At 48.1% G+C, this 20,169-nt stretch overlaps 2 protein-coding genes across 3 annotated transcripts; one reads left to right on the top strand and one right to left on the bottom strand.

The window, feature by feature from the left end:
* Window positions 1-11,004: 11,004 nt before the first annotated feature.
* Window positions 11,005-15,902, top strand: ELOVL1 (ELOVL fatty acid elongase 1). 2 transcript variants are annotated; one of them, XM_037817219.1, is made up of 8 exons: window positions 11,005-11,155; window positions 13,720-13,779; window positions 13,965-14,155; window positions 14,310-14,390; window positions 14,527-14,583; window positions 14,671-14,776; window positions 14,867-15,003; window positions 15,175-15,393. In XM_037817219.1, exons 2-8 carry the CDS (start codon window positions 13,734-13,736, stop codon window positions 15,391-15,393), a joined length of 837 nt encoding a protein of 278 aa, XP_037673147.1. In that variant the 5' UTR covers window positions 11,005-11,155; window positions 13,720-13,733. The 2 variants fall into 2 exon arrangements, with proteins under 2 accessions (XP_037673147.1, XP_037673152.1); XM_037817224.1 differs by lacking the exon at window positions 11,005-11,155 and having other exon boundaries at window positions 13,733-13,779; window positions 15,175-15,902.
* A 143-nt stretch (window positions 15,903-16,045) lies between these two features.
* Window positions 16,046-20,049, bottom strand: CDC20 (cell division cycle 20). The gene is made up of 11 exons (XM_037817235.1): window positions 20,028-20,049; window positions 19,648-19,875; window positions 19,384-19,532; window positions 19,199-19,295; window positions 18,899-19,027; window positions 18,604-18,800; window positions 18,394-18,488; window positions 18,030-18,258; window positions 17,744-17,869; window positions 16,666-16,783; window positions 16,046-16,291 (listed from the first exon to the last, which is right to left on the bottom strand). The coding sequence occupies exons 2-11, from the start codon at window positions 19,826-19,828 to the stop codon at window positions 16,113-16,115; spliced, it is 1,500 nt and encodes a 499-aa protein (XP_037673163.1). The 5' UTR covers window positions 19,829-19,875; window positions 20,028-20,049; the 3' UTR covers window positions 16,046-16,112.
* Between the last annotated feature and the right edge of the window lie 120 nt (window positions 20,050-20,169).

Consider the following 20,169-nt stretch of genomic DNA (forward strand, 5'->3'; position numbering starts at 1 on the left):
CCTACTGCCTAAGGGAAGAAGCTGATCTTTGCAGGAATGCCCCAGTGCCATGCTAGTCTCTTTTCCCACCCACGTTCCACCTCCCCTAGGCAACTGAAAACAACCTCTCCCTTTGTCTGAGCTTCTTGTAGAGAATAAACCTCTTTATGGACAATGTATTCTCTGTGCCCTTTGCACACAGGAGCCGTGTGAGCTGATCCCAGCACCAAGCAGGACGGAGGCTGAATCCTTCCAAACGCCCACGCTGGGTCAACTCCTCATTACTCTCCAGATAAACTACTAAGGGGTGTACATTTTTTCCATCTGCTCCACATTTGGAGGGAATATCTTATTTAAGTTTAGCATTGGGCCACGGATCCCTATCATTTCAAAATGTGTTTCATCCCACAGGACAAATTTTCTCTCTTCTTCCCCTTAACTTTTTTCTTTTTGCTCTTGAGTTTCTGCATATCACTGTGGCAAATCCTCCCCCCCCACCCCCACCCCATTCTGGCCTCTTGAGTTCATATGCTGTCAGGATGTCAGCTACCTTTTGGACATGGCTACTTCCCCGAGTGCATCATGGCTAAAGCACCTGACTTCCCTGTGCTTCAGCCTTTTCACTTGGGTTATCTCCATGGTCCTTTTTAGCTCAAGTCTAGCAATGTTGCTGAATCCCGTTTGTCCCCAGTCATTTTTTGTTGTTGTTTTCCTCTCTGCAGAACCGTTCCTAAAATTCCCTCTCTGACGTCTACAACTTAACATCCCACTAAACCACTACGCTGAAATTGTTTTCTAGCATCCCATAGTTCTCCAGTGAAAACTCATCAAAGAGGTGGTAAGTTAGTTAGCTCAGAGGTACACGTATCGCATGTATTGTATGGCAGAAATCACTTCCCACTGTAAGGATCCTTCTCTCCTCCTAGTGAGATATTTGTACCAGAGGAACTCCTCAAATATGCAGTTTTTTTATGTATAATAATCACCTTTTTCCTCTCCTGAATCAAATCTAAAGGGCCTTGGGCTGCTCCCCTTCCTACTTTCCTTCTGCCGTTCTTCTGGCCTTCCCTTGCCCTCACCCTAATTTCCTTAGTTTGTGGGTCATTTTGATTCTTCATGTTCTCTTATCTCTCCTCTTCCCCACAGGTAGGGGAATTTCACTAAGTGATTTCTCTGGGCTGCTCCTGTTTTCACAAACTGGTTAGTGTCCTTTTAGTCTTTCTCATGTTAAAAATTCTGCTTGACCCTGCATCCCCATCTACCATCATATCCTATCCTTAAGCCATGCTCTTGAAATTAAACAGCCTACAGTCGCTATCTCTTCCACACTTCCCATTCACTCTTGAGCACCTGTACTTGGCTTCTTTCTCCACCATTCTTCTGAAACTATCAAAGATCACTGTTGACCTAATGATGGCTGCATTCAGAGAAGTCATCGTTGCAATCCTCATGTCTGATCTCTCCACAGTATGTAACGCTGCTGACTCTTTCCCTGAAGTCTCTTTCTACCCCACCTTGACGTGTTCTCTTTGTTCTCCTACCTCTCTGACCATTCCTTCTGTACAACTTTTGGGCTTCCACACCTCTGCCTGCTCCTTGAATGTTGCTATTCTCTAGGACTTTGTTCTTAGCCCTTTTTTTCTTATTCTACATGCTCTCTCTGACAGCTTATTTATATGCATAACTCAAAATTTTATTCTCAACCCTGACCTCTTCCCTGAGCTGCAGATCTATATGTCAAATTGCTGATTGGGCTTCTCTACCCATGTGATCCACAGATACCTCAAGTTCTGAATGTCCAAAACCAATTACCCTTCCCTCCATAGCTATTACTTTAGTTTTCCTGGGCATGACCTATGCAAGGAATATGGAAGCCATCCTAAACTATCCAGTCCCCAGCCCCACTATCCATCCCTTCTGTCCTGCAGTTTAGGCCCTGGGCTTCTCTCTCCAAAATTATTGTTCAGACTCCCTATTTCCAGTCTTACTTGCTCCAACTTGTCTTCCACATAGCTGCCATATAGATCTTTCTGTACTGCAAATCTGATCACATCTCTTACCTGATTGTGATTCCTTTGGCAATTCCCTTCCTATGCTTCTCAAACTGGGCTCACATACTTGGCAGATTGGTAGGGGCAGTGTGCCAGAAGTACTGAAAGTCACAGGATAAAAATCCTGGAGTGTCCGTTTTACTTGAGGGTAATTCAAAACAGAGATTGCAGAGTTAGTGTACATACATTATTAAGAGAAAATAGACTCCAAAGAATTTCCTACTTACAGCAAGTCCCTTCAGACTAAGCTAGCAGATTCCCTGTGGTATTTGCTCTTTTTTTTCCCCCGTTACATTTACTTCATTGGAAAAGTTTAAAGACAGCTCAAATTTCTTGGAAAGGCAAGTAAGTCTCTGTGTGACCTAGCCTTGACCTTCTCCTGTCTTATCTTCTGTATTATTGTCTTACCACACACCGTATTCTCAAGCCATACAAACTGCTTGCAGTTTCCTGAATGTATAAGGCTATTTCAAGCCATTCCTTTTTTCCTGCTATTCCCTTTGTGGAAAACTTTCACCCATCTTTCTGTCTGTTGAATACCTAATCATCTTTTAAAATTTAGCTCACAAGTCACCTCCCTGGGAAGCTTTCCAACAACCCAGTCTGTCTGCAACCCAATGCCACTCCTCAGATGGGGTCTGTTACCTCCTCTTTTATGCTCCACATTTGTACTTGGTAAAGACTTATTCCAGTTCCTACTGTACTTCACTGTCCCCCAAGTTCAGGTACCCTGAACTATCAGGATTTGTGTCATAGTTCTTCTACCTAAGAGTTGTGTGATCTTTGGCAAGATAATGTGTGTGTCTGGCATACTACAGCGTCTGGCCTGTCATAAACACTATAAATGGTAGCTGCTACTGTGATTATTGCTATTATTATTTATCTGACTTAGGAGAGGTAGTACAACTTAGCAATTTGGTTAAAAGAGCGGGTTCTAATGACAGTTTAAATCCTAAGTGTGCCAATTACTTGTGTGTGGCCTTGGGCAAGTTAATTTACCTCACTGTGCCTCAGTTTCCTCATTGCTGGCGATGCTGATAATAATGCCTACTTCATAGGGTTGCCTAAGGATTAAACAGGTTAATACATATAAACTGCTTAGAATTGTGCCTGGCAATAATAGAAGCTCAATAAACACTAGCTATCCCCAGGGAGGAATTTAGAATATCTGCTCTCAAGTAATCGTTGCCTAAATAAATGATTGGCCAGTTCCTCTGGGAAGACATAGCCTCTTTCTCCCTCTTTAGCTCGTTTGTGCTCATGCCATAGTGCTTGGCTTCAGGAGACCTCATTTGTGTGCATTTCACCCTCCACTGTACCTCTTTAGCACCTAGTGCAGAACAGGCATTCAGATGTTGTAAAATAGTATTGATTGATGTGATAAATCAGTTTTGAATGTGGTTTTTCTGAATTAGCTTTTTCCCACTTAATTGTCACCTGTATTCTTCCATTAAGCCCCAGTTTGGTCTCAAATTGCATCATTTTGATTTGAGACCAAATGGCAAGTTGCCTTCCCCTCACCTGAAATGTTCTTTTTTATCCCTTGTAAACTGTACCTCTTTCCCTTCCAGACCAGCCCTTCGTCACTCATAGATTTCTCTCCATGAATTTGTGATCAGTTCTTTTTTTTCTTTGTATGTGCTTTTTAGGACTGGGCTCAAGTCTTCATGGGCGGCTGTGTAAAATTCACTGGGTATCACAAACTAGAGTTCCTAGGTTCCACGCTTGCCTTTCTTTCTTCCACACCTGACACCAGCTCTTCAGACCTTATTTTGTCATGGCATTCTCTACTATTTTGCTACTTTGCTGCAAGTACTCTCAGCTGTAGCCATAGAGAAATACATGGGGGTGCTGTCTCATACCTCCATGGCTTACACACATTTGCCCTCTATTCAGAATGTCTGTCCTCTCCTTGGCCAACCCCCTTGTTCACTTGGTGAACAATCCATCCTTCCAATTCAAGTATCATCTGTTCCTGTAAGGTTTTTACCACCTCCTTCCCTGTACACTTGACCATTCTTTAACTGTACCTCTCCTATACCCTGTACACACCTCCTATTGCAATTTATTTATTTACATGTCTGTCTCCCCAACTAGGCTGTGAACTCCTGAAGGCCAGTTCTCCATTGTAGATCTAGTGTAGTGCTTGGCAGAGAATATGCCCGCTAAATGTGTACTGAATAAAATAAAACAATTTTCACGGTCCTTAGCCCACAATCCTCTTCCTTCATTTTAAGCTAGTGACCTCAAATGCTCTCAACTCCTGCTCCCTCTTTTTATCTCAGTCCTTGTCATCTTCTGACTCAGCAGCATTTGGTCTGTCGACACTGTAGCCTGGCCCCCAACTGAACTGACCTCCCTTGGTTTCTTGGTGTTTTTCTGTCTTTTCCTTACTTGTTGTCTTCCCTACTCCTCTTCCTCCTCCACATCCCTAGATATTGGTGTTTCCCAAAGATCTGAAATTGGATCACCCAAGTTCAAATTCTGGCCTGGACATGTATCCATTTTGTGACCCTTTCATACAAGTGAAGTGTCACTGCACTTCTGAGAACTTCAGTCTCTACCTGTGTTAAAAGGGATTATAGTACCAGCCCTCAAAGGGGACCTTAAACTCTGCATATTTAAAATTAGACTAACCTTTCAGTAGCTCTTAATTTTCTACAGGATAAAGTCCAAACTCCTTAGAAGGCATACAAGGTCCTTCAGGCATATAGTCAACAGTCAAGTGGTAACTATTCGTCTCTTCTTTACTCTTTAGCAATCTCATTTTTATCTGACAGTATATTGGATTCTTTTGATTTCAACACAAAATTAAACCACTTAAACAAAAATAAAAAAAGGAAACCCAATTGTATTGGCTCATGTGGATGGGAGGTTTGATAGGGACTAGTTTTAGGCGTGGTTCAGCAGCGCAAATGTCTGGGCTTTGTTTCTTCATTTTTCCACTCTCCGTCCTTATAGCTCATCTCCTGGAAGATTGGTCTCACACAGATTAGGTGCCATTAGGAGCTTGGTTTGGAGGGATGAGGGAAACATCATGAATAACGGAACAGTGAAGTGGGAAAATTCCTTAAAGAAAATGAAAGCAAGGGGATGGGAAAATATCTAAGTTCAACCAAACTAGAGCTATTACAGTCCACTTCATGTCATTTCACCTCTATACAGATAATCCTCAGCTTTTTCTCTTAAGCCTGTCTTTTCTCCTGAACTTACAGTACTGTGTTACAAACTGCCTGCTGAATGTACCATCTCACCTCAAACTCAGGATGTCCCAGACTGCATGCATTTTCTCCATACTGCTCCATCCTGAGTTATCCAGCTTGATAACTGTTCTAGTTTGCTAATGCTGCAGAATGCAAAACACCAGAGACGGATTGGCTTTTATAAAAAGGGGGTTTATTTGGCTACACAGTTACAGTCTTAAGGCCATAAAGTGTCCAAGGTAACACATCAGTAATCGGGTACTTTCACTGGAGGATGGCCAATGGCATCCAGAAAACCTCTGTTAGCTGGGAAGGCACGTGGCTGGCGTCTGCTCCAAAGTTCTGCTTTCAAAATGGCTCTCTCCCAGGACGTTCCTCTCTAGCAAGCTTGCTCCTCTTCAAAACATCACTCACAGCTGCACTCAGTTCCTTCTCTTTGAGTCAGTTCATTTATATGGCTCCACTGATCAAGGCCCACCGTGAATGGGTGGGGCCACACCTCCATGGAAATATCTCAGCCATCATCCACAGTTGGGTGGGGCACATCTCCATGCAAACAACCTAATCCAAACGTTCCAACTTAATCCCCACTATTGTGTCTGCCCCACAAGATTACACCAAAGAATATGGCTTTTTCTGGGGGACATAATACATTCAAACCAGCACAACAACCTTGCTGTCACTTCTGTTTTTTTTTCTCTCCTCTCTCCCCTTTTCTTTCTTCTCACTTCCATAGCTCTAGGTCAGGCCTTCGTTTTGTCACACCTATGCCTCTGAACTCTTCTCCCAGCTGGTCTCTCTCCTTGTGTTTTCCTCTGGGTAATATATCTTACTGTCTCCAGGTTTATCTTTTTACCATATCAACTTCCTTACTCAGTGACACCCTGATTAAAAACTAAACTCTTCATTCTATACAGACCCTCCATGATTTGAGGCCAACGTATTTTTTAACTTTCTATCATATGAATTCCTTTCATTCACCGTATCTGTTAGGCAAACTGAATTACCTGAAATTCTCTACACGTGTCCTGTGCTTTCCTTCCTCCATCCTTTTGCCCATGTTTTTTCTTTAGCCTGAAACTCCTGTCTTTTCTACTCGCTACAATGTGACCCTGAGGAAATCCTTTAACCCCCCAGACTCCATTGTTTTCCGTCTTTAAGAAGTGACAATAGTACTGCCAACCTTACATGATTGAACCATAAGGTTATGTGGAAAGCAGCTGGCCCTGCGCTTGCCACAAGTGTCGAATAGTAAGCACGTTTTTCAATTTTCCCCGTTTGGCTCATCTCACACATCCGGGTCTTGCTAACTCTCTCTCCTCCATCCTAATAGCCTCCCCTAGTTTGTTCCCTAACCAAAAACCTTTCCTTTTCTCCCTCTAGCCTACAGTGAGTAGCAGGCAGAACTCTTCCTGCAGGTTCCCTCACATCCCTCTCCCTCTGCCTGGAGATTGCGTGCAGTCTCTCCCTTCTCTTCGCCAGATGTCTTTCCAACCCTGTTCCTTCAGCCAAGGTCCCAGCCTGCTTAGGAAGAGGGAACCAGCTGCCTGAGGCCAAGAAACATGCAGAATAATTAACTGGCAAACCTTTCACATTCATCTTTGCTCCCCTGTCCTCACAGGCTCAACCTTCCCTTCAACTCTTCTGTCTGGGCACTGTGCCAGAAGTGCCCTTTGTCCTTTTCAGGATGGGGAAGGGAGAAGCATGACACACCTGCCCCTCAACCCTCAACCCTCAGTTCCTATTGTTCTTTAGCACATTCCTCCGTATCACCAATACACTATCCCCTTCCCCTGCCTCCACTTGCTCATTCACACACAGGCACACCTTTTTCCATTATTTTACTTACCGCCATTCCTGCTTCTCCTGCCCTACCTCCATTTAATTTTCCTGCTGAAACATTCAAAGGCTCATACAATCACAGGAATAAAGCAGTTAGGGTTCATACAGATGGTGGCTTTCAGGCTGAGCCCTTGGGAAAATGAAATCCGTGGTTTATCTTCTGGGGAAAGAGGATGGACAAGGATTGGTTAGAGAGCAGTGAGTGGGGAATGAGTGTCAGGGCGGGACCAAAGGCAAGGTGTCATCTCCCTTCTGATTAGTTAGGAAGGCTGCATGAAGGAGATGATTTTAATTCACAGTTGGACTGAGTGTTCTTTCCCCACTCTACCTGGCCTTCATCCTTATTGGGTCTATGAGTTACTTGGTCCTTTCAGTTTCTTCAGTATATCAACCCACCCCCAGTATTACTTTTCTTCCTATTCAACCTAGGTGCCAGGCACTGCCATTGACTCCCCTTCCCTCTAAGGCCTCCTACCTAGCTTCCCTGCAGATCCCATACAGTCCCATTTCTACTCTCCTACCTCCCAGCTACTGAGGTCTGCTAGAGAATGTCATACAAACTTCTTACTGGTGCTACTGTTCATGGTCTCCCACCAAGCAGGGCCGCCTTCTCTGCCCACCAAGACTTCCCAGCATCCTTCATGAGCTTTTCCCTAAAACTCCCTAAAACTCCTTATGCTACCGCAGCCCCTCATTCTTAAAGATGGCCTCACTTTCTAAGTAAAGAAAAGAATAGATTTCTTTAGGTGAAAATTCACTCAGTTTCCTCCCAATTCTTTATCAAACTTACCTCTTCTTTCCTGTACATTTCAGTCTATGAAGTGTTCTTGTCTGCTCCATCATCTCCTTCCACACAGCATATAACCATGCTCAAACCTCTTCCCATTAAAAACAACCATTAGAATCAATGGGGAGGCATTGATGGTTTAAAAGCTCCTCCAGGTGATTCTGGTGTACAGCCAGAGCTGAGAAGTACAGATAGAGTAAATCTAAACTTCTCACCATGGCATACAAGGCTTTTTGTAAACTGACTCCTGCCTATATTTCCTGCCCCTATTCATATGTCCTCTGTGCTGGAGCCAACCAAACTACTTCAATTTCCTAAACCTACTATGTGCTTTTATTTTCATGCCTTCATACATACTTGTCCTTGTGCCTGGAATGTCTTCCCCTGCCTTCTATAAAGTATCCGTTACTGCTCAACTTAGGGGTCATTTCTATAAGCCTTCCAAGAACAATCCCCACCCAAAGCCTGGGTTGAGGGGTCTGCCTCAGTGCTTCATAACACTCTAGGTTTATCTCTAAGGGAACATTCACTACACTCTACTGTAATCATTCATTTATCTATCTGTCTTCCCCTCTAGACTGTTTCACAGGAACCCCACGGTTTGAGAGGTGCTATTTGGTAGGACTTATGGCTAGGTGGTATAACTCAGATATTTGAAGACACTTGCTTCCAGGACCAGTTAGGAGCAGTGCAAAATAAGTGTTTGAGCATGTTCATTCATGTAGTCAATCAACATTTGTTGAGAGCTTGCTGTAGCCAGTTTACCAGTGTGATCCAGGTAATTAATGAATAATTGAAGTTCCCTGTCACTGCTACGTTTGGCCTCCTGGACAGTTTCATCATCTATAGTAGTCTGCTCTGTCTCTTATGGACTCATGATGGACACTTAATCCAAAACCTCTCAGTGGTGCTCTTCAGAACAGTGATTTACACACGGTAAGTATTTAGGAAGTATTTGCTAAATGAACGTTAATGAATGCACATGCAAGGATGTACCTTCTTGACATATTGTGTTACTTCCCCATGATCTATTAAATTATGAAACAGAAACAGTACAAAGCATTTTAAATGTGTTATCTCTTTTAATCTTCACAATAATCCTATGAGGTAGGTACTGTTGTTCCCATTTTATAGAGTTTCAGCAATTTATATAAGGTCACACAATTGGAAGTTTTAAACTCAGGTCTTTGGAGTCAGGTCTGACTCCAAAGCCACTGAAGTATGTATACCTGGAACATATTAGACTTTCAATAAATATTTATTAACTCAATACTGCATCTGAAGGGAAGTAGAAAGGGCTTTTTAACTTTTTATCCTCCCCATGTGACTCTGGATGTCTTAAAGTACCTCTCTTCCCTTTCTCATATTGTCCCATTCACTTTAACATTCACTCAACAAACATTTATGGAAGATCAACTGAGTGTTAGGCAATAGGCCAGGTGCTAAAGATACAGAGATGACTAAAACATGGCCCCTGCTGTGAGCAGTTTATAGTCCAGGGGTATAGATAAGCAGATAATTGCATTCCAGTGAGATTGTGGGAATAAGAGGAAGGAAGGAATGACTCCTGGGAGGGTTGATTATACCTTGTGATGAGCTGGGGGACAAGGCTTGGGGTTGGGGTTTATGAAAGATGCTGACATCCTTGCAAACAGTTAAAGCAGAGGGTGTGGCCCAAAAGAGTGGCATGGAATGAGGTGAGAGGCTGGGGGCCAGATCATGGAGGGCTTCAGTGTACAGTGCGAAGTCTGAACTTTTTGAATAGTTGAATTCTCTCCATTTCCTTTCAAAGGCAGGTACTACTGGGCTGGGCCACAGCTGTACTTTGGCTCTGAATTCTTGCCTAAACTCCAGGATTAAACTTCCACATAGTTACATTCCCACCCACCATTTACAAACATATCATTTGTCCCAAACCACCACCTCTTCTGAATTTCTGTTCTGTCCACATTTACACCTTTCAGTCCTGTAAGCAGTTATTGAGTCACTATATGCAAAGCACTGTTCCCGATGCTATTGAAAATAGAGTTCATTTCACTAAAACTTAGTCCCTGCCCTCAATAGTTGAGTCTAGTTGGTGAATGTCTGTGGTGGGGAAGGCAAAAGGGGGGAGCTCAGGAAGACAGATATACAACTACATATACGTAGTTGTGTGTGTGTGTGTGTGTGTGTGTGTATTCCAGCCAACCTGAGGAATCTTCACATTGTCTGCCTTCTCCAATCCCATCAGTTTCCAAACCTTTTTAGGTCAGGTTAGCTCTCACCTGGTCTCCTTTCAATACCCTCAGTACCCTGGCTGCCAGAGTCAAGTGATTCAGCCAAACTGTAAACAGGGCAAGGCAGGGACAGTGTCTGCCTTTGTTCATTGCACATGACAGGTGGTCAATAAATATTTGATGAATGAATGTATCATGAATGTATCTTGATTGTACCCTCCTCAAAAATCTTCTCTGCTTTTAGAATAAAAATCAAACTGTTTCATTTGGCCTTTAATAACTACTACCTGCATTCAGCCACAACTAGCTTCATTTCCCCTTCTTTCATTTCGCTACCTTAAAGGCCAGTTTAGACAGTGATTCACTGGTTTTGCCCCAGGCCACTTGTATTCTCCCACCTCCATTCCGTGAATTCCTCTAAGCTCCTCCTAATGCTGCAGCTCCTCCAAGTTTAAAGGCTCTTCAAGAAGGTTGCCCCTCCCTCTGAGACTCCATGCCACCCCAAGTCAGCCCTTAGCACGCTTATACCCCTGCTACCCACCCCTCTGATCTCACCCTATTAGACAGTGAGCTCTTTGAGGAAATGCCTGAACGCTGGAACTTTTCCAGGGTCCCGAGCTGGACCTGCCACAAACAGATGTGTTGGTCATACTGGTGGATTAATCACCAGAGGGCCCAGAATGAGGCCATTCAGGGGCTGAAAGTCAGGAAGGAGCAATGTGCAATTGTGGCGGGCCAGGCCGCAACAACCTGGCTGAGGCGGGCTGAGAGATGCAGAGGGAAAGGGTGGGGAGTCAGGGCTGGGTGTGCTTCCTGCCCCGGGATCTGGCGGCCCGCCCCTGCCCCCGCCCCTCTGGCAGAGCCGAGCTGAGCCGAGCCCGGGCTGGAAGGCCCCTCCTGCCTTCGGGCTGGCGGCCCAATCAGCAGGCATCCCCCACCCAGCCCGCCCCCTCCCCCCTCGGGTGACAGAAAGTCTGCCCAGCAGATGAGGAAGTGGTAGGCAGGCTGGCCTTGGGGACTTCTCTCTGACCCAGCTCGCTCCGGACCCTCCACTACAGCCTGCCTGGCCCCCCGCTGGTGAGTCTGGACCTTCTACGGGCTCTCCATGTGCCAGGGCCCCCTGCCTGGCTAACCCAGCCCTGCCCTGCCCTGCCCTGCCCAGCCCTGGCTGTGGGCGAGGCTGTTCCTGGGGGAGGTTGGGTGGGAGGTCCCAGCTTAGTGGGGCTGGGCCTCTGCAGCAACCTCCTTCCCCTACCACCCCTGTCCCTGCCCTCATTTGTTTAAACATAGACTTTACTCCACCACCTTTAGGTGGTCATCCCCCCTCTCCCTCCCCTTTCCTCCCTACATTTTCCTCTCCTCTGCTCCCTTCCCCCTTCCTTTGGCTGTCTCCTTATCCCTTCCATCCGTCCCCTCGGAGGACACACCCAGCTTTTTCTCAAGCTTGGGGACAGGTCGTTCTCAGAAGCCTGAAGCCACTCCTGACCTCCTGGTGTATGAGTGTGTGTGCGCTTGTGTGTGTGTGACGGGGAATTTGGGTGGTGGTGGTTGAGAGAGAGACAGAGAAATAAGGTGCTGGCAACCTCACACGTGTGGAAGAGGAACTGTGTGTTAGAGCACATGCCTAAGCTGGGCAGGCCCTATCATAGAATAGGCAACCAACAGAAATCTGATTGTGAATGAATGAGTGATGATTACCGTCCATGGAAAGAGATCTGTATAAGTGACTAGAGAACAGTTGTGTGTCTGCATACGATTGGAGGCGTTTACTTCCGTTCACCTCTAAGTGGTGAATGAGTTTATGTATGTGACCACATGTATCTGTGACTCACATATGTGTGAATGAACCTGCACGTCACTTCAAGCAGGCTTGGGCCTGTGGTGAGCACACGCATTTGTGCATGGTAACATGGGACCTGTGGAGGATGATGTGTGAGCGAGTTGGTGTGTGTTGGCCAGTGTGAATGTAGTTAGGAGCAGTTCTGAGTATAGGAAACTTTTCATGTCAAAGTCCAGAGGGGTTGGTGGGGGGCGGTTGGTATGTGACAGGGAGGGCAGTTGTTGCCAGCAGGAGGTATGTGGGCTCTGTGTGCACACATATGCGCTGGCCATTGGTGAGTTTCTCACTGTGGAGTGGAGAGGCAGGTGTGTGTGTGTGTGTGGAGGGGGAAGATTCAGAGCCTGACCATTGTGTGGGCAGATGTAGGTCTGAACAGGTGTGTGTAAGCCTGAAGAAGTTTGGGATGGTGTGTAAGTGTGTGGGAGCACCTGTGGGATGTGTGCCCAGTGAATGTGTGCCCAGTGAATGTGTGCAAGGAGTGTTCTGGGAGTGTGTGTGTAGTTGCATACATTGGATGTGTCAGGTCTATCTTAGCTTAGTACCTGCACAGGTAGTTCTCTGGATAGAGGGAACCACACAGGTAGGATGCAGGAGGCTCTCAGAACACCTGCTGCCCTGGTTGGGTAGGGAATCCCTGTCCCTCTGGGAACGTCTCTCCTTGATCCCAGAAGACCCAGGCTCTCCTCTGTCTGGGCAGAGGCTTTTGTGTCCTTATGAACCCTTCCTTGACATTCCTGCAGGGCCTGAGGGGGAGGGGACCTAGCCCATTAGGACCCCTCCCTGAGGGAGGGGAAGGTTCCTGAGAGCTCCCCCACTCCCCTACCTCCTCACATGCTGCTGGCTTTGCTACCCCTCCCTGGGAGAGAGGGGGTGATTGTACCCATTCTGATGTAGGACAAACTGAGACTTTATGACTGGTCAGGAGGGGATGCTGTGTGTGAGTTTTCAGCTGTTATTATTGGGCCAAGGCAAGGGCTGGGGCCAGGGCCTGGGGTGGTTTCTGGCTCAGACTTAGACAGGCCCTTAGCTCGTCTGATTGGTCTGTGGCTTTACTTGGTTTTCCCAATCCTGGTGGGTCTTGCTCCTCCAGGCACTGACCTGTAGCCTGGACCTACCCTCCACCCCATGTGCCGTGCAGCGGGGGCGGGTAGAGGGCGGGGCTGCTGCCAGATCTAGTCAGACAGGTGGAGCTGCCAGGGCAGGAGTCGGAAGGAGCCGGGCTCCAGGAGAGGAAGGGCTTGGCAAGAGGAGAACCAGAGAAGAGAGGAGGAGAGGCCAGAGGTGAGAGCTCCGGGAGGGCAGAGGGGAGAGGAGGAACCCGGCAGGTGAGAGTTCTGCCAGGGGAGAGGAGAGGTTGGAGGTGAGACCCTGGTGAGAGGAAAAACTTACAGCTGAGTAGGTGAGAGACTGGGAAGGGAGAGTTTCACACTGGACATGAGTTCACTGTTAGTGAGGAGGTAAGACTCTCCGGAAAAGAGAATCTTGAGACCAGAAATTGAGAGTTCTCTCTGGGAGGAAGAGGGGAAGGGAGGCTAGGAAGCAAACATCTCTGGAGAGGAGCAGAGAGGGAGGAGAGGAATAAAATGTGGAGAGGAAAGGGCGGAACAGCTCTTCCCAGGCAGACAGGATGTGTGGGGAGGAGATACCCCACCAAACTGCCTCCTCCCTCTAGGCCCCCACAACTCCTTCCTTGTGCCATTTTTCTGTCCTTTCTATAATGAGGCGTCCTGCTTCTTTTGGCCAGGGGTGAGGTGGGGGTGCACTGAGCCCTGCCTGACACTCACCCTCCATACTTCCCCAGAGTCCTTAGCCAGGATGGAGGCTGTCGTGAACTTGTACCAGGAAATGCTAAAGCATGCAGGTAAGATGCTCTCCATCAGCCCTTTCTTCCCTCCTTCCCTGGGATTCCTGATCTAGGGCTGTCTCTGAATGGGGAGTCCCTGTGAACCCCTTGACCCTTTGTGACCTGACCTCATGTCTATAGACCTGTGGGGGACTCTTTGAATCCTGTGACCCTTTCTGACTACCTTTAACCCTTGTTCACAGATCCCCGGATCCAGGGCTACCCTCTGATGGGGTCCCCACTGCTAATGACCTCCATCCTCTTGACCTATGCGTACTTCGTTCTCTCACTTGGGCCTCGCATCATGGCCAATCGGAAGCCTTTCCAGCTCCGTGGCTTCATGATTGTCTACAACTTTTCACTGGTGGCACTCTCACTCTACATTGTCTATGAGGTGGGCCCCTGGGATACCTATGCTTCAATTCTGCTGGCAGTGTAAGGGGTGGGGCTTAGAGCCAGAGAGGCTCAGATCCATTTCTGCAGCTAGAGAAAGGGAGGCATGGGAGAAAGGGTGGCTCTCAGGTGGTCTGATCCTCACCCTTTCCTAGTTCTTGATGTCTGGCTGGCTGAGTACCTATACCTGGCGCTGTGACCCTGTGGACTATTCCAACAACCCTGAGGCACTTAGGGTAAGTAGGGGCTGGGGACTAGGTCATAAGAGACTTGGGGGATAGAGCAGTGTGGGGGTGACCTGGGCTCATGGCCCAGTTTTGGGAGGCTCTTAGAGCAGTATGGGGGTCCTAAGGCTATCCTAACATTTTGCAGATGGTTCGTGTGGCTTGGCTCTTCTTCTTCTCCAAGATCATTGAGTTGATGGACACGGTGAGTGGCTGTATAAGATGTGAGAACTTGGGAGATAGAAAGGAACAAGGCCTGGTTCTGATCCCCCCTCGCCCACTTTTCTCTCAGGTGATCTTCATTCTCCGGAAGAAAGATGGGCAGGTGACCTTCCTACATGTCTTCCATCACTCAGTGCTTCCCTGGAGCTGGTGGTGGGGGGTAAAGTTTGCTCCAGGTGAGTGGCACAGGCCTTTGGGGGAAGAGGGGTGGGCACTGGAGACCAGAAGTTCAACTCTCCTGACCCCGTTTCATTGTTCACTCACAGGAGGAATGGGCTCTTTCCATGCCATGATAAACTCCTCTGTGCATGTCGTCATGTACCTGTACTATGGATTGTCTGCCCTCGGCCCTGTGGCTCAGCCCTACCTTTGGTGGAAGAAACATATGACAGCCATCCAACTGGTGAGGAGCCTGGCTTATAACTCACCCCCCCCAACGTTCCTAGTCCTACCTTAATCCGGCCTCTCACCTTTGACCCCATCTCTCCCCAGTCAGCATTTCAGTTTCTTCCTTCACTCCCTCTTCCCTGCCCGTCCTCCAAGTTCCCTCAATCCTTGCCTTTCTCTATCCTAGATCCAGTTTGTCCTGGTCTCGCTGCACATCTCCCAGTACTATTTCCTGCCCAGCTGTGGCTACCAGTACCCCATCATCATCCACCTCATCTGGATTTATGGCACCATCTTCTTTGTGTTGTTCTCCAATTTCTGGTATCAGTCTTACACCAAGGGCAAGCGGTTGCCCCGTGCACTTCAGCAAAATGGAGTCCCAGGAGCCAAGATCAAGGCCAATTGAGAAATATGGCTTAGCTAGACGCCCACCTAAGTGCCTCGGGACTGCACCTTGGGCAGCATCCATCAGTGTCCTCCCCTACACCTGTGACCAGGGCTTATGTGGTCAAGACTGAGCAGGGGACAGGCCCTCCCCTCCACAGCTGGTACACAGGGGCCACTGCCTCCATTCCTCTCACTTCTCCTGGCCAGCTCCAGGGATGTGGCCTCATTGCCCTCTGCCACTTCAGAGCTGGGGGCTGAAAGGGCTGGACACTTACTTCCCCCTCTCTGCCTTAAACTTGGGGGAGGAGCACTCAGGGCTGGCCCCCACCAGGGTCTTGTGGCCTTTTTCTCATACTGAAGAGGTCAGCAATAATCTGTCACTGTGGACCCAGGCTCCCTTTTTCTCCACCCCCACACTGAAGCAGTAGCTTCTCGGCCAAAGGTCAGGGTGGGTAAGGGTCCTGGGAAAAAAGCCTGTGGAGGCTGCTCACTCACTTGTGTCTTAATTAAAAGTGACAGAGAAAACCACTGAGGCTGTGTGTGTACATGTGTGAATGGAAGAGGTGGGGTACAAAGCCTACTAGCCCTGTCTACAAATAGAAGTGTTGCTTTCTGATCACAATAGAGAGGAGCCCCTGGAGAGGCTGGTGAGACACAGGTCATGCAAGAAGAAAGGGAAACATGACTTTATTAGAAAAATTAAAAAACAAAACAAAACAAAACAGGATAAGTGGGTTCTCAACGGATGCCTTGGTGGATAAGGCTGCTTTTGGCCGCACTGGCCTTCTCCCGCTCCCGCCGCCGTGCAGGGTCTAACTCAAAGCAACGCCATAGCCGCAGGGTCTCATCTGCTGCTGCTGATGCCACAGTGGCCCCATCTGGGCTCATGGTCAGACTCAGGACACGGGCTGTGTGGCCTGGAGCATGAGGAAGGGAAGTGAGCAAAGTGCACGTGAATGTGGATACCCACAGCCCTCGATTTTGAGCTTTATTGAGATATAATTAATTCATATCCCGTAAAATTTATCCTTTTAAAATGTAAAATTCAGTGGTTTTTAGCATATTCATAAAGTTGTACAATATCACCACTATTAGTTCCAGAATTTTTTCATTACCCCCAAAAGAAACCCCTGACCTATTAGCTATCACTCCATTATCCTCTTCCCCTCAAACCCTGGGCAAACATTAATCTAGTCTATCTCTATGGATTTGCCTATTCTGGTCATTTCATATAAATGGAATTAAACAGTCTGAGACCTTTTGTGTCTGGCTTGTTCCCCTTAGCACCTACCTTTGAGTTCAGCCACTTTGGCCATGGTTGGGTACTTCCAAATAACCAGCTGGTTCTGGGCAAAGCCATGGCCAGAGATGAGCTCCTTGTAGTGGGGAGACCAGAGGATGGAGCATACCTGTGGAGAGGGGATAGTATGGGAACAACATTCAGCCAAGGCCCCTCAAATCAGAACTAAGTCTAGTCTAGTGGCAGGCACCCTGTCGGGTACTACAGACTCAGATTTGAATGATCACAGTCCTTACAAAAATGTTCAAGAGTTACAATTATTAACCATTTTTCAGATGAAGAACCAGGAAGAAGGAAGTTCAACAAGTTACCCAAGGCCAAATGTGATTTAAGTTAGTAGGTGACAGAGCCAGAATTTGGACCCAGGCCCATCTGGCTCCAGAGCCCATGTCTAGAATGGAGGCTACATGTGGGGGGAGTGGAAGGAGAGAAAGCTGAAGTGGTCCTTAAGAGGCCTACCAAAGGCCTCAAATATCATTCTAATGAATTTGGATTCTATGCTGTAAGTGATTGGGAGCCACTGCAGGGTTTAGAGGACTGTAACAGATTTGTAGTTAAGAAAGACCACTCAGGCTACAGTCTGGAGGACATAAGACAATGCTGGAAGACCAGTGAGGAAGTCATTGCAGTGGACTATGGGGAGAAGAGCCTGAGGGGAGGGTTCAGATGTGAACAATATTCTGAGGTAAAACTGATATTATCTTGGTGACTAGGAGAGGAGGATGAAAGATTCTAGAAGGCTTTTCAGATTTCTAAGTATACTGTGCCATTCTAAAGCAATGTGAGAAGAGAAAGAGGAACACATTTCAGGGAGGCAAGGGTAAGTTACAAGTTCAATTCAGTACTGAAGCAGTGGTACCCATAGGACAAAGGACTAGAGATATCCCACTGACCACTGAAATTATGGGCCTGGAGCTCATGAGTGAGGGTTGAACCAGAGAGAAGTTTGGGAATCATTAGAGTACAGAGTTGGTGAAGCCATTGGTGTGGACACGGCAACCAAGAAAGACCATATAGATAGATTAAAATCACATCTGAGAGTAAGATGCTGGAATAGGTAAAAGACTACCTGGGAATGGGCATCCACAGCACTCAGGCAGGCCCCAGAGCAGACATTCCAGATACGAATGTGTCGATCACTGGTGCCCCCTCCCGTTGCCAAGACATTGGACTGCCAAGGACACCAAGCTACAGCCTAGGTGGGATAAAGGTAGATTCAGTATGTACTTGGGTTAGACAAGGAACTATAGGGGTCACAGATTAACTTAGTCAAATCCTACCACCCCATCACCCTTTGATAGTCTCTAGGTTCTACGTGAGGGTCTACAGAGGACCCTGTCCAGCCCCACTCTCACCTTGACAGCCCCTTGATGTTGGGTGAATGTCTGCAGGGGAGCCCAGCCACCTTCTCCAGCAGCACTAGGCCACACATTGACCAAATTATCATTGCCACCACTAGCCAAATGTCGTCCATCTGGAGCCCAGCGTAGTCCACACACTTCTTGGCTGTGGCCACTCAGTGTGGCCACATGGTGTTCTGCTACCCGGACATCATGGTGGTGGATGTGACCAGAGCGTGAGCCACTGTTAAAGAGAAGGAAATCACAGAGGTTCCGTGGCAGTGCCAAAATGCAAACAGACCAGAGCTGCATCAGTCCAGGGGTGCACAATCAGGGAGAGGGTGGGCAAAAATCACGGAGGTTTGTGTCCACCACTAACCTGGACAGGATATAGCTGTTCCAACAAAGGGAGCCCACTCGGGCAGAGTGACTGGTCATGTTTCGAAGCCGTTTCTGTTGTTGCACATCCCATAGCTAGAGGGAGAGAAGACCATTAGGATCAGAGGTTAGGACTTGGTATTAACAGCCTCTAGCTGGGCAAGCCCCTTTGGTCTGGGGGCAAGAGCTGCAGGGCAGGAAAAAGTCTCACCTGGACTTCAGCACTGCTGGTGCCCACAGCCAGATAGTTGCCCTCTTTGATCCAGGCCACAGAGGATACATATTCCCCAGGCTGCTCCATTTGCAGCAGCTGCAGGATGTCACCAGAGCTAGCACTCCACAAGTATACACTGTTGTCCAGTGCCACAGCCAGTACATTCCCAGAGCTCCAATCCACAAGGTTCAGGTCTACCAGAGAGGGAAAAGGAAGAGCATGAGCTTCTTTGTTTGCCTAGTCCCCGAGCTCTCTTTCTTCATCCACAGGGCAAGGGTAAGGCTACACGTACAGTAGTCATTCCGGATTTCAGGGGCATCTAGGATACGGTCTGGCAGGGAAGGAATGTATCGGCAAGTCTTTCGGCTGGAGCCAGGCGTGGCTTTCTGGCTATAAAGTACCTTCAGTCTGTTCTGGTAACCTGTGACAACAGAGTGGGTCTAGTTACTGGGAGAATTGACGCCTCCCCTCCCCCGAGTATGAAGGCAGACCAAGTCCTCCTCTCAGCCTTAAGGAGAAAAAGCAGACTGGCACTGATTTCCCCTGGGATAGACTGACACCTCCCTCCAAGAATCATCCCTTTAGGTCTTACCCTCTGGGGCATTCTGTGGTTTTCCACTGAGCCGAAGGATCTTGGCTTCTTCTACGTCGAAACCGTTTAGGTTCAAGGCCCAGGCTTTCTGATGTTCCTAGCACATAAGGTTGGTGGTAAGGCAGGGTGATATCATTCAAAGGGCACAGACGGATTCCCTGCCCTAAGCCCCTCTGGACACATACCTTCTTGGTGGGTGTCTGGCTGTTTTCAGGCTGGTTCTCCTTGCTCAGGAGGAAGCTGGCCACCTCCATCTGGGAAGCACTGCGATGGGGAATATAGCGGTCACCGCCAGCTTTGCTGGGTGTGGTCTGAGCTTTAGAACTGGATTTGCCTACGATGGGGAGAGAGAAGCCCCACAAGCTATCTAGGCGCCCGAGGAAGGAAGCATGACGGATGTTCTCAGACATTCCCTTTTCCCTCCCTGCGTACCGCCGCACCCCACTCACCAGGAGTTCGGCCCGGGGTCCTGCCGGCGCTGTGGGATCGGTTGGCCGCCCGCATGGGTGAGGGGGCCGGCCCCATGGAGTCCTTGGCTTTGCGCTGCCAGCGCGCAGGAGGTGCATTGGGGATGGGTGCGTCCAATTGGAGTAGCGAGTGCAGATCACTCTCGAACACGAACTGCGCCATGGGTGCGTCTGGAGGGGGGATCCTTGGGAGTTGGTACCCGCCGACCCCTGGAGGAAGAAAGACGACCGTGCTCAGGGGACGGCGCGGAGCTCCTTCAATCCCGGTGGACCACACAGTCAGAGGTACACCCAGCTGCAGCCCGTCCCGGTCTAACACCCCTGGCCGTAGCGCCCCTCGGCTCAGCACAGATGACTCTCACCGTCTGCTCCCGATACTTGACAGTTCTGCCTAGACCTCTTGAACTCTCCGCTCCGAGCATTCATTGGCTCCTTCAAAACCCAACCGTCGCAACTGTCGCCATCGCCCATTGGTCTCGACAGCATAAGGGGCGGGCCTTCCAG

Source organism: Choloepus didactylus, chromosome 2, assembly GCF_015220235.1.
Source record: "Choloepus didactylus isolate mChoDid1 chromosome 2, mChoDid1.pri, whole genome shotgun sequence".
Classification (NCBI taxonomy): Eukaryota; Metazoa; Chordata; class Mammalia; order Pilosa; family Megalonychidae; genus Choloepus; species Choloepus didactylus.

What these genes read in the sequence shown, in the direction of transcription:
- ELOVL1 (XM_037817219.1), top strand. Translation starts at nt 13,734, where the DNA reads ATGGAGGCTGTCGTGAACTTGTACCAGGAAATGCTAAAGCATGCAG. An exon ending in ACAACCCTGAGGCACTTAGG is followed by an intron (nt 14,391 to 14,526) that starts GTAAGTAGGGGC and finishes AACATTTTGCAG; the next exon opens with ATGGTTCGTGTGGCTTGGCT. An exon ending in GGGGGTAAAGTTTGCTCCAG is followed by an intron (nt 14,777 to 14,866) that starts GTGAGTGGCACA and finishes GTTCACTCACAG; the next exon opens with GAGGAATGGGCTCTTTCCAT.
- CDC20 (XM_037817235.1), bottom strand. Translation starts at nt 19,828, where the DNA reads ATGGCGCAGTTCGTGTTCGAGAGTGATCTGCACTCGCTACTCCAATTG. An exon ending in AACATCAAGGGGCTGTCAAG is followed by an intron (nt 17,870 to 18,029) that starts GTGAGAGTGGGG and finishes TATCCCACCTAG; the next exon opens with GCTGTAGCTTGGTGTCCTTG. An exon ending in CAAAGTGGCTGAACTCAAAG is followed by an intron (nt 16,292 to 16,665) that starts GTAGGTGCTAAG and finishes CTCATGCTCCAG; the next exon opens with GCCACACAGCCCGTGTCCTG.